Source organism: Penicillium brevicompactum, assembly GCF_028827555.1.
Source record: "Penicillium brevicompactum strain IBT 35665 chromosome Unknown utg000007l_segment0_segment0, whole genome shotgun sequence".
NCBI lineage: Eukaryota > Fungi > Ascomycota > Eurotiomycetes > Eurotiales > Aspergillaceae > Penicillium > Penicillium brevicompactum.
In genome coordinates, this window is record NW_026623210.1 from 113,398 (window position 1) to 125,742 (window position 12,345).

The following is a 12,345-nucleotide window of genomic DNA, read 5'->3' on the forward strand; positions in this document are numbered from 1 at the left end:
ACTTGAGCCCCAAATGTAAAATTAGATTCGACCAATTGCTCCGTGTCGGCCATTGGCCCCCAAATTGTTAGCGCTGCGACGGATCAAAGTTCTGTTAGGCCGCGAGCGGGCCACTGCTGTGATGGGCGAGGCTGGCCCGTCAATTCGGAGAATCTGATAGGCTCGTGCATATATGCACATATACGCGAGGGTAAACGGGGGCCAAGTGAAATGATATTCCCGATTTGAGCCTCATTGATCCAGGCAAAGTGGATATCCACCTCTCACCTTTCGGTGGTCCAGCATTTCGGTCTGACCTTTCTCCATGATTCCGGTCTTCGTTCACAGTGGGGAGTTTCCCGTCTCTGATTGGTGAGTATCGAATGAGGACTTTGTAGCTTTTACACCGTACACGCTAGGCATTTTCTAATGAGTTGGCTTTTCATAAGTACTAAAGTATCACACTCTATAGATCGGACTGAGGTCTAAGGCAACCTGTCAAATGGTATCCGAAAATGAGACAGAACACGCTGCAAAAGAGCAAAAAGACAAGGTATATACACAAACTTAGTCAAAGAGCTTCTTCATGCCCTTGTGTGCCAGTTCCACGCCGAGGAAGGTCGCCGCATTCGCAGGCACTGCACGAGCGAGGGCGGGTCCAAATCCGGGGAAGAAGGCCTTGTAACCACCGCTGGCATACACCGAGCGGATCACACCACCGATGGTGGGCTTGCCCGGGGCGCTCTGCAGGCGGGACTTGACGGTGTCGACGGGGAAGACCGGAATCCACATGGCGATACCGGCCGCACCACCGGCCGCCAACACGGCGGACAGGGACAGTTCACCAGTCACATTGCCGTCGGCATCCTTAGGGGTCAGCGACCGCTTGATGTACTCATAGGCGGCGAAGTACGCAGCAGAACCGGGACCGTCACGCGCCAGAGTCATGGCGCTACCCCGGAACACGCTGCGCACACCACCCTCTTTGTAAAGTTGACGCACAACGTCCAAACCGCCAGAATACTTGGGCTTCTCGCCGGGGGCGAGGGTCTTTTGGCCCTGGATCTGAAGCAGGACCTTGACGCGCTCAAAGGGCGCCGTGATCAGGGTCATGGGGATGGCGGAGAAGAAACCCGCAGCAGAAATCTGGGCAATCGAGTACTGCGGGGTGTCGTGCTTCACGGGGACCGTGGAGAACTTGTTCACGAGGGTCTTACCCACGTCATAGCCCTGGGATTGTTAGCTTCCGACCGGGGTCGCATCTCCTCAATCACGTACCCAAAAGCTGACAGCGACTATGCGATAGCGTTAGCGTGGGATTCGGAAGCAATTGGGGAGCTGGCATCGTGGAAACTTACACATGGGAGTCACTCCGACAAGCGGGGCAGTAACACCCGCGTACAATCCCTAAGCTACAATCAGTCCCGATCGCGGGAGGTTCAATATCTGAGGGTCACCATACACGCGCCAATCCCTCGCGGGCAACAGTTCTCCTGACCACATCCATCGCACCTGAGTAGATGCCCTTCTCGGCGGTCTGCAGACGGACCTTCACCAGGTCGAAGGGGTGTCCCACGACCACAGCACAGAGACCACCAGCTGCACCAGCTGCTAGGGAACGCAGCTGGACAATGGTCTGGTTGACGGGCTTGGTCTCGGCGACCTTAACCTCATCTTTGAGCTGCTGCGGGGGAGAAGTCGAGGTCGACATTGTGCGGGCGGAAGGGGTGGAGGATGTAGGAAGTCAGGGAATAGTAAAGAGTCAGGAGAGAGGTAGAAGGAAAAAGATGAGTCGATGTAGAAGTTGCAAAAGTAATCCTCCACCTTGGGTAAAAAAAAGGTATGACGGAGACAGACCGAAGCCGACGGGCGGTTTGGGCTGTCCGGGGAAGATGCCTCGGTTCGGCTTGCGGAGAAACCGGGTTTCCGCTATTGTATGGTAACTATGAGCAGGTACGGAGTACAGAGTACAGAGTACAATAGTAGCTAATGGAGCTCAATATCGTGTTGATTCACGCAAAGTAAGAGAAGAAATGTAAAATGACCGTCTCAACATACTTTATGTCGGTGACCTCCGCAGTCCGGATGAACGGGAAAACACTCAACCACTCCAGGTTTCCCCGCGGAATAAAGGAAGGCGATATTTTGACTTTAAATGGACTGGTGCAGGTATCTGGATGACCACGGGGGGTGGTATATAGTGTCTAGTATATGAATGTCAGTATATCGCACGTAGAGCCGAGTATCCTCTCTTTTCGATCACATGCAATCTCGAGATCTCACATGCGAGTACGCCTGAATTTGAAGGCATCGACAGTGCTGAATAGTTAGTTAACTAACTAGAGACATTAGCTATACTCTGTTCTTCTGGTCTTCATGCTCATTTTCGAAGTGCCATGTGTTTAAACCAGGGAGAAACTACAAGTCCGTCGGTGAGAGCTGTGAAGCACAAGCATAACCTTGGAAAGTAATTGCAATGGGTGAACTCCAAAGGCCTTCCAAGGTTGGGAGTGTGTAACCAGTGCAATACTTCGTGCTTATGAATGGTGTTACAGGTGCGAATCTACTTCATACTTTATTTAAATCATGTTCACAGCCATGGAAAGACATGTCATGAGGATTCCATTAAGTCCGGTCAACATTAAATTAACAGCTCCGTGGAGCATGTGTAGAAATAAAACTAATTGTACCACGCCTTCGCTTCATTCCGGCACCTGTACAAGCCCAGAGAACGACGACGCGAATCGTAACCCCTAACCAAAACACAATGCAACTTCATGGAAGAAGCTTACAGGGCAAGGAGAGCGACAAGGCCAAGGGCACCCATGGCACCACCGCCAACAGTGGCCATGGGGCTGGCAGCACCCTCGCTGGAGCTGGGAGCAGCAGAGCCGGAGGCGTCACTGCTGGAGTCGGAGCCGGAGCCGCTGCCGGAGCCAGAGTCGGAGTCAGAGCCAGAGCCAGAGCCACTGCCGGAGGTCTCGGTGGTGGAAGAGCCGCTGCTGGTGCTGGTCACGGTCATCATGGTGGAGTCGGAGCCGGTCATGGAGCCAGTCATGGAGCCAGTCATGGAGCCAGTCATGGAGCCGGTCATAGAACCAGTCACTGAGCCAGAAGCACCGGTGCCAGTCATGGTGCCAGTGGTGGAAGCATCAGAGCCGGTCTGAGTACCGGTAGCAGAGGCATCAGAGCCAGTCTTGGAGCCAGTGCCGGTCATGGAGGTGGAGTCGCTGCCAGCACCGGCGCCGGAGCCAGTCTTGGAGGAGTCGGAGTCGGAGCTGGAGCTGGAGCTGGAGGAAGAAGAAGAGTCGGAGCCAGCAGTGCCGCCTATCATAGAGTTAATATATACATGTCTTTCGCCGGGTGGATGATACATACCAGGGCACTTGGCAACAGCCATAGCGAGGACCTTCTCAGCATCATCGCTGGGGCAAGCCTCCTTGGTGCAGTCACGGATACCGAACTTGTAGTCATCGGTCTTGCACAGGCAGGCCATGTCGCCGGACTTGCAGCCGAGATCAGAGGCCTTGTTGTTCATGTTGGAAACACACATGGTCTGAAATAGATTAGCCATTGCGCCTCGAGGGAGACCATTCAACGGAAGCTTACAGCGCATTCAGTGGCAGAAGGGTCAGCGGCGACCATACCGAAGGCGGCCATCAGGGCCAGGGCGACGGGGGAGAAGGACTTCATGATGAAAATTCTGCGAATTGATGAATGAAAATGGGAGATGGGGGTATAGAAGGTATTGTAGGTATCAAATCAGGCAGAATGATTAAATGTGAAGTAGAGAGAATCAAACAAAATCTGGGGCAGAGCGGATTGTTTAGTTTTTTTTATAAAGGAGAGCAAGCTCAGGGCAATCAAACTCGGCAACCAGCCACCTTCGGGAAAGGAGGACGAAGCTTGCAGACGACCAATCATCATAGTGGATTCAACCAAAAAGCAAGTTGCTACCCAGTCAACGTGGCTCTGATCTGGCCCGTGGGCTGATCCTGTGTGAAGCATGAAGTCATCGACCAATATGAGAATCTTGGATCTGCCCTACATGGGAAGGATCGGCCGATAGCTTGCACCCCTTCTCCACACGCTGATTATCATAGGCGCGTCCAATCGACTAACTTTTTCGTCTCCACATCTGTTGGGCTGATTAGTTTCGGCTTTCGCCAGGGATTCATTCCCCTTGGAGAGTGCTGCCCTCACCGGATGGTAGGCTGTGAAAGCGACTGCAGCGTGAGCTGTCAATAGTTCATGATTGAACATTAACTTGCTAACAAAACAAAAGAACTGAAAGCTTTTGGCCCCCACACTAGTCAAGGCAAAGCAGGATCGTCATTGCGAACCAAATCGAGGTTGTACAGCAACTCTAAGTTCGGATAATTGATGGATCCAGTTCGATCACACTAGTATTTGATAAAACTCTGCCACCTGTGGCGTTTCAGCCACTCCTCGTCTGTCGGCTCTCGCTCTCGCTCTGCTATTCTCCTCCGTACTTTCATAAGATTCTCTAAAAAGGTGGCAAAGTATGGAGTACAGGGGTAAAGTGACGCTGTCCGGGGTAAATTGCACTGTGTTTCATCTCCAGGTTACTACAGGTATGCTTATCTCCCTCGTCTCGAATGCTTCAAGTCCCAAGGTTCTGCTGTGTAAAGGGATATCCCTACCCAATCTCCCCCGGAGATCGGTGTTTACCCTTCTCCTTTCTTTGCTTTTTTTTTCTTGTTTTGTTCCACTTTTTTTGGATGTTGATCCTTTCACCTGCCCCATTGAGAGGGTCGCTTCAAACTATTAAACTGTATCACAGTTGATTAATTCCAAAGTCTTTCTCCAGGCCATCAACTCAGTAGATCGGGTTTGGTAGAGGATTTGGTTAAGATCTGCCGTGTCACGCATTCCAAGCAGGATCCCGTCGGTGGCCGTATGCTTTTTCTTTGATGGAAAGTGCCTGTCGCACACCGCCAGCCAAGCACTACGGGCTCCATGGCTACGCTGTTGGTCCGAGGTACGGAGTACTTTTCCAGGGTCCCTATGGAGCAGGTCCGGACCAAGTTGAGATATGCACGAACGCGATGTTCAATGCCTTGCTCCTTTGCCACATCCCATTCAATAAATTATGATGGGGAAAAAGATTGCACAAGTCGTCAGTCGATCAGGTTTGAATGGCTTCTTAGCCTCTTGGCCCCATTCATCTGACGTCTTGTACATAACTTCCTAGCCCTACGGAGTATAAAAGTTGCTAATACCAGACTCCATGCGGCGTACGTCGTACCAATTACAAGGTACGGAGTACTCCGTGCATTATCCAATTGAGCAATACTCCGTATTGGCCCTGTCAACTGGAACAGGTTTCATCTGCTTGCTTCCTCCACTTGATGGTCTGATGCCCTTCGTGCACAAAAAACCTCTCAGGGGCTTCGATCAAAATCAGTTGACAGAGAGTATGGAGTAACTGATAAGGCGACTCTTACTCCTTACTATTCAAGAATTGTTTGAAAGAAAAAGACTGCAATGCTCAAAATGAAGCCAAATCACCCAATGCCCATGATGGCAAACTGGGAGAAATAATTCCTCGGGCCTGTCCTGGCCCCCGGAGCGACCACTCTTCCCGATCGCACAGGCCAGAAATTCGTCGCGAACCAGGACGCACCTTTGATGTCTCATTCAAATCTGCGGAAGACCAAGCGATTCAGCCGTGTTCGCAGGTGGCGGACCAGTCACTCGGCTAGCATGTTAACACTAAGTCGAGCATGAACTACGTGACTAACTCTTCTCCCAATTTGTTGTGCTATGCATACAAAAGTTGGAGTTCAAATGGAAGGGGGTTCGATAGGAAGCTGACGAGGCTATGGCGACGATGGCGATGTTACATCGCCTAATCTGCTGCTTTTATCTTCCCCGCTCCAAACATCAACCCGTGGATTTCACCCAAACACACAATGGTACTACGAAGAACGAGTGTTCTTGGCCCTGAATTCGATGGCTTTGTCCAGCAGCAGATGGACAAATGGAAGGTCCCTGGACTGACCATGGCCATCGTGCACGGTGCTAGCACTTGGTCGAAAGTACGGAAGCCGGTGTATTCATGGAATAGACGAGTGATGTGCTAATCTCCCCTAGGCTTATGGAATGGCTGAATTCCCCGATCGGGAGATGACTACCGATGCTCTTTTCTCGACGTGCAGCACAACTAAAGCTTTCACGGCGGCAGCGGTTAGTCTGGTCATCGACGACAGCCAATATACCGATGCGCCCTTGAGCTGGGACACGCCAATTTCATCCATACTGCGGGATGATTTTGTGCTCCATAACGACTATAGCACACTTCACACGACCATAGAAGATGCTCTATCACATCGCTCGGGACTCTCAACTCATGACGGCTGCATATCTCTGGCGCATCCTCAGAGACCACTTCGGGAGGCAGTGCGAAACTTGAGACACCTCAAATTGGCTTACTCGCCTCGCACTACCTTTTCCTACAACAACAATATGTACATGGCGACCTCCCATCTACTGGAAAACATCGAAGGCCGGAGTCTGGGCGAGATTCTCAAGGCCCGCATCTGGGACCCATTGGGAATGAGCGACACATACTTCTCTGCGCAAGAAGTACTGCAAGACCCGACCCTCGGTCCTCGTTTTGTCAGAGGGTACACCTGGGATGTCGATACGAATTCCTACATATCGGAACCTTACATGAGCGACGTCGCCGTGTCCGGTGCCGGTGCTATGGTGAGCAATGTGCTCGAATACACCAAGTGGCTCCGTGCAATGATATATCAAACGGGTCCCATATCCTCACGGGGGTATGCTGAGATATTGAAACCTCGCACAATAGTTACGGATTTGGACGAACTTGTCGCACCCCCGTCCCCACATCACCTCTATGCTCTGGGGTGGTTCGTCGCCAGCTATCGCGGTGAATCACTATACTGGCACAGTGGCAGTTGGGCTGGATTTGGCATTATGGTCGGATTTCTACCGAGCCATGAATTTGGCTTTGTCATGATGGGCAACACGACCAATGCTCGCAATGCACAGGTGGAGATCTACATGCGTCTCCTAGACCAGCTCTCTGGTGCTGGTCCGGGCTCGAGCTCTGTCCCTTGCTCACTGGGCCACGCGGCACCTCCCAAGAACAAGCGGGTAGCTGCATCTGAAACCATGGAGGAGGCGATCAAACGGCTCTATCCATTTCTGCCTAGCCCTTCCATTCCGCACTCTCTGCCGGTCCAGCAGTACGCAGGTCGATACGTGCACGCCGCATATGGATCCATCACGCTCAGTGCTCAGAACGGCTATCTGTGCGCAAATCTTCTGGATCGTGTTACGCCTGCGATCATCAGTCTGGGCCATGCCAGTGGGGAATTCTTCGTGGCACACTACTATCAGCCCAAGACAGTCGGTTCTCTGTCTGCGTACTACTGTGTGGAATTCCTCATTGGCGCCAATGGGGTTCCCACCGCGATGGGCCTCGATATCGAGCCTGCCTTGGAAGAGAAGATTTGGTTTGAGCGTAAGTGCTGAATATACCGACCAGGCGACTACATATATTTCCACGGGGCTGAGTGGGACCTGCTTGCACCTAACGGTGGAGATTCCAAGGTCCCATTGAGCCTTCGCGGGTCTCACTAACACTTCAATTTAAGATCCCAGCCAACTAACAAGTTTCCAGGCACATCGAATCCAAAAAACAAAGATGCCTAAAGTGATCCAACTCGGAGCTCGACAGACAAGTCCTGTATTTGCTCCACTTTTCTCTTCTTCGCTATTCCCGACCCGGCTAGCTTCGGATCCACCACGAACAAAGAATCCGATCCGACCAACCAGAACATCCCAAATTGAACGTTCAAGAAGCAAAAAGTATGACCGACGCAGGGATCGAACCTGCAATCTCTTGATTCGTAGTCAAGCGCCTTGCCATTGGGCCAGCCGGCCGGTGTAAAGTTGGGCTTGAAGATCCCGCACTCTCGGCTCGAACAACCCGTGCCATTCGGCTATCCGGGCTGCTTGATGGAAGATTCGGCTGAATTGTGCGATAATAGGGAGTGCGTCAAGCGTGAATGAAATTTCATTGATTTGGCACTCATTCATGAAGTATGTCGTAGAAATGGTTGATCAAAAGGTATCTGAAGAAAAAGGAAAAAGTGTATAATGTAGTATATAATGCAAAACGCTGAAAAGAAGCAAAAGTCATGCGCCGTTTTCGAGTTATACCGACTCGGTGACATCCGTTACAAAGACATTGGGTACCATAGGGGACTTCTCGGAAGCTGTACCCTCTTCAGTGGTTGGCCGAGCCCGGGCCTTCCAGCCCAGACGCACGGCGAAAGACATGACAAGGTGGCCAAGGAAGAACCCGACCAGACAAGCCGCTAGACCAGCGACGGCACCCATCACCGCCGGCAGGATGATGGGACGAGCAATGCGTCTGAACGAGCTACCGGGGCGGTGGTGGGGGTGGTTTCCACGGTGACTGGAATGCTCTGGCGCAGCCCAGAAGGATGAGATGGAGAACTTGTGCGCAGACTCAATGGATGGGCGAGGAACCGAGGCAATGGCAGCAGGCGAGTCAAGTTTAGCAGGCTTGTCAGCCGTGTCGGCCTTGTCAGTCTTAGTCTTGACGTGGTCGAACAGCGAACCAAACTGCGTGTTCCAGTACTTGACGACCCAGGGACGGCTCTTCTGCGAGAAGCGATCATCCTGATAGCCTCCACGGGCAGGTTCAACCCGAATGCGGGTGATATGATGATCACCGTCCTGGTAGGTGAGCATGTCGACAGCAACGGCATTAGGCGAGATCAGATTTCCATGTAAATCGAGCAATTCGACCCGAACGCGCACCATGCCTGCGACGGCGCCGACCTGGTCTGTTGATAGTGGGCGGGTGTCGAGGGTGTATGAGAGGTCGACTGATTGGTCGGTGGGGGAGTCTGCTTCGTAGAGCGGGGCGCGGAGTTGCATGGTGACTGAGGGAGGGTAGACTTGGTTTTCATTTGCGTAGAGGCTCCCATTCTGGATAGACCAATTGATAGATAGTGTTGTGCGCACGCCATTTTCCAGACTCTCGGGGGATGGCGCAAAGGGAAGGCGAAGCTCATGAGCGTTCGGGATTGATAGAGCTAGGGCACTGCCGAGGCAGAGGATGGACCAGAACCGCATGGTGAAGTGCGGGAACCTTGAAAGTGAGTGTGTGAGGGAGTGTGTTAAGTATATAGGCAGTGATCGAGTATGGTTAATAGTTAAAAGAGAGAGAGAGAGAGAGAGACAAGGCTGTAAGGCTATAGAGGATATAGAGGTGATCGAGTGGAAACGGAAGAACATGGGAGCCTAAGTCAATATAAACGCAAACTCTACTCCGTAGCCTACCCGATTCGATATTTCTAAACATAAAGGTACTTACGGAGTACGGAGTATACATCTAAGACATTGAAAATAATGCAATGGGGCCGAAAAAAAGAAGGGTCCCGAGTGAAAGCTTAGCGCTCAGCTGCGCCCCAATTTTCCTCTACTTTGGCCCGATTTAGTTGGCTGAGACGCGAGCTATTATTATCCGAACATTTTCACTAAGCCGTTTGCCCGGCCGCCCCGAGTTAAGTACGGAGTGCTTTTAGCTCTGTTTGCGGTTTTTGCTAGTGCCCTTTGGCTCTTTAGGATTTCGCCATTTCTAATAGTTCTTTGTAGTCTATCAGTGTTTGCCCTGAGTCTGAGTCTAATGTTTCCGAGGCTCTAGCGTTTGAAGTGGAATTGCAACTTGCAATGCGCACCCTTACAATCTGGACCGTCGCAGTCGAAATTGTGAATATTGAAATTCTGTACTCCGTCCTCCGTCCACCGTACTTCATAGTTCCTAGGGCCATTCTCATGAAAGATCGACAAGGACGGACCAAACTGACCCTGACCACTAGTCTCGGAAGCCGAGCCAACGGCCTATCGATGCAATTCACAATGTAAGACATCCGATGCCAAATGGGGTAAAGAATGATTAGATTTTTCCCTTTCCCCTCAGAATGAACCCCATCGAGATGCAGGATTCCCGCGCCCTCGAACGACACAGGGTCAAGGTTTACAGGGATTTTGCAGGGTTTTCAGGCGATAATTGGCGTGGATCAAGCACATTTGATAGGATCACCTCGAAGAGACCCTGGTCCTTTTGACAAATCGGCCGGGTCTTGGCGCAGCGCGATAGCCACTGGAGCTCTCACGCCTTTGCAAGTCCACCCCCGCAGCTACCTCAACCCGCAGTTAATACGAGCACCTGCATGGAAAACACAACATTGAATTCAGACCTGCGTCTGGATCTCTGTCGCGTGAACTCTACTTTGTGCAAGCACAACTAGTTGCCAAACTGACTCATTCGCTAGCGCACTCTACCACGTGAAGTCTGAGACTGGGAAAGGATTATTCGTTTCTATATGCGAGCCAATTGGGTTGTTCTTTCCCCCAATTGGCATTGATCGTTACATGCGACACATTATGTCCTATATACAGGCCATGTTGGCGTGTTAAGTGGTTTATACAGAGAAATACGGCGCAGGCTGCCAGAACGCACAGCGCGCGTTGTTGGTTGAATCCGGAATCGATCGAATCTGCTTGGTCTCGAGGCTCATAAGCTGACCCTGCGGACCCCACGGTTTGATGGTCGGCGCAAGGCTAGAGGTGGGTACACCGTGCTCGGCGAAGCTGAGGAAGTAGTCCTGCATCGCCAACGCGACAGTGACGTTGCTCACGGCCATGAGGGGGTTGGTGGAGGTGCTGCTAACCTCGGTATTGCCCTCGTTGTAGAAAGTGTACGCAGCGTCCTGTCCGTGCAGTCCCGGGGCGATGTTGAAGGCGTAGGCGTACGTCTGATTGTACGCCCGGTTGAGGTAATTGGTGTTGCACTGGAAGAGCATATCCGAGACAAACAGTGCCGAGCGAGCGACCGAATCGGCATACCCAAAGGTCCCATTGTAGACCGCGGGGTAGAGAATATTCTCGACAAAGTTAAAAACGTCCTTCATGATATCAGGGGCCAGAGTGGACAGCTGGATGCCGAGTCCAGAGCGGTTGTAGCTCGCCGGGTTGGTGAAGAGCAATCCCTCATCCGCCACATGCCCAACCATCAAATTCACATCGTGGTGGAAATTGCCCTCAAGCAACAGCTGACCAGGCAGAGCAGGCACGAAAGTGCCGTCAACGGCCGGACCATAAGTGAACGTTCCCCACTTGGACTTGATCCCAATCTGGGCTGAGTTGGCAGCGATCACCTTGTCCGAGGACAGGGTGCGGGCCTCTTCAATGGTGCTGACATTCAGGAATCCCAAGAACTGCTGCAGAGTCTCTTCCTGCTGTTCTTCACCGATGTAAGGCACCCATCCAGGGCTCTGGACAATCGCCTGCTGAAAACGAGGGGAGCCCCGCTTGCCGCCATAGGCCGTGAGCTGATGCATGATCGAACCTCCACCAGCAGACTCTCCCATCACAGTGACGCGGGACGCATCACCGCCGAACAAGTGGATGTTCTTGTGCACCCACTCCAGAGCGAAGCGCTGGTCGTGGAGGGCGGCATTAGCAGTGCCATTGGCGTTGACGCTGTCACCACCGAGCCAACCAAATGCACCCAGCTGTTTTAAATGGTCAGTAACTATCTCTCAGGCCATAAGACGGGCAGTCATCTCTTCACGTACTCGGTAGTTCATCGCGACGTATACAACACCTTCGTGGCCTGCGATGGTGCTCCGTTGGACCAGCCCACGAGCATCATTGGTGGTCTTGTCTCCAGCAATGTATCCACCACCGAAGATCCACACCAGCACAGGTGCCAGATTTTTCCGGTTTGACGTGGCCTTGGTGCGATCAAAGACCTTCTTGGGAACTGTGACATCGAGGAAGAGACAATCTTCCGAAACCGAGGCTTCTTGCTTGGTAGGTGTGTACGGATAGTCCGAGATGTCTGACGACCCATTGAAAGGCACGCCGGCGAGATAGTCCAGCACAAAGGTAGTCTGAGCCCCTGACCAAACAGGTGCCGCCTGGGGACATACTCGGGGGACAGAGCCATTCTGGATGTGTTGGCGATTCACTTTCGGGGCAGCCGGTGCCCGGAATCGAAGATCTCCCACCGGGGGAGCTGCATAGCGGATATTGTCAAAGTTATAGAGGCCACTGGTAGTCTAGAAAGATGACGTTAGCATAAGAACAAGACTAAACAGGCAACAGCGATCAGGAGAATGACTTACATTGTAGGAAAGCGCTTGGTGACGTTCATATCCCAAATCAACAATGGGCAACGTAGAGGCCAGGCAAGCTGAAGCCAGAGTCAACCATAGCACCACCATCTTGAAAGAAAATATACACGCCCAGAGATCAGGAACAGCTGCAGCT

At 52.1% G+C, this 12,345-nt stretch overlaps 5 protein-coding genes across 5 annotated transcripts; 1 reads left to right on the forward strand and 4 right to left on the reverse strand.

Moving 5' to 3' along the window:
• Positions 1 to 546: 546 nt before the first annotated feature.
• N7506_010793 (carnitine:acyl carnitine antiporter) lies at positions 547 to 1,690 on the reverse strand (the record flags this gene model as incomplete). The annotated part of the gene is made up of 4 exons (XM_056960086.1): positions 547 to 1,209; positions 1,258 to 1,274; positions 1,338 to 1,386; positions 1,442 to 1,690. 4 exons carry the CDS (start codon positions 1,688 to 1,690, stop codon positions 547 to 549), a joined length of 978 nt encoding a protein of 325 aa, XP_056806241.1.
• A 1,077-nt stretch (positions 1,691 to 2,767) lies between these two features.
• N7506_010794 (CFEM domain-containing protein) lies at positions 2,768 to 3,672 on the reverse strand (the record flags this gene model as incomplete). The annotated part of the gene is made up of 3 exons (XM_056960087.1): positions 2,768 to 3,306; positions 3,358 to 3,535; positions 3,589 to 3,672. 3 exons carry the CDS (start codon positions 3,670 to 3,672, stop codon positions 2,768 to 2,770), a joined length of 801 nt encoding a protein of 266 aa, XP_056806242.1.
• Positions 3,673 to 5,915: 2,243 nt separating this feature from the next.
• N7506_010795 (uncharacterized protein) lies at positions 5,916 to 7,506 on the forward strand (the record flags this gene model as incomplete). Its single annotated transcript, XM_056960088.1, has 2 exons — positions 5,916 to 6,041; positions 6,097 to 7,506. 2 exons carry the CDS (start codon positions 5,916 to 5,918, stop codon positions 7,504 to 7,506), a joined length of 1,536 nt encoding a protein of 511 aa, XP_056806243.1.
• Positions 7,507 to 8,190: 684 nt separating this feature from the next.
• On the reverse strand, positions 8,191 to 9,141 carry N7506_010796 (uncharacterized protein; the record flags this gene model as incomplete). The annotated part of the gene is made up of 1 exon (XM_056960089.1): positions 8,191 to 9,141. The coding sequence occupies one exon, from the start codon at positions 9,139 to 9,141 to the stop codon at positions 8,191 to 8,193; it is 951 nt and encodes a 316-aa protein (XP_056806244.1).
• Positions 9,142 to 10,493: 1,352 nt separating this feature from the next.
• On the reverse strand, positions 10,494 to 12,299 carry N7506_010797 (uncharacterized protein; the record flags this gene model as incomplete). The annotated part of the gene is made up of 3 exons (XM_056960090.1): positions 10,494 to 11,585; positions 11,649 to 12,134; positions 12,201 to 12,299. 3 exons carry the CDS (start codon positions 12,297 to 12,299, stop codon positions 10,494 to 10,496), a joined length of 1,677 nt encoding a protein of 558 aa, XP_056806245.1.
• Between the last annotated feature and the right edge of the window lie 46 nt (positions 12,300 to 12,345).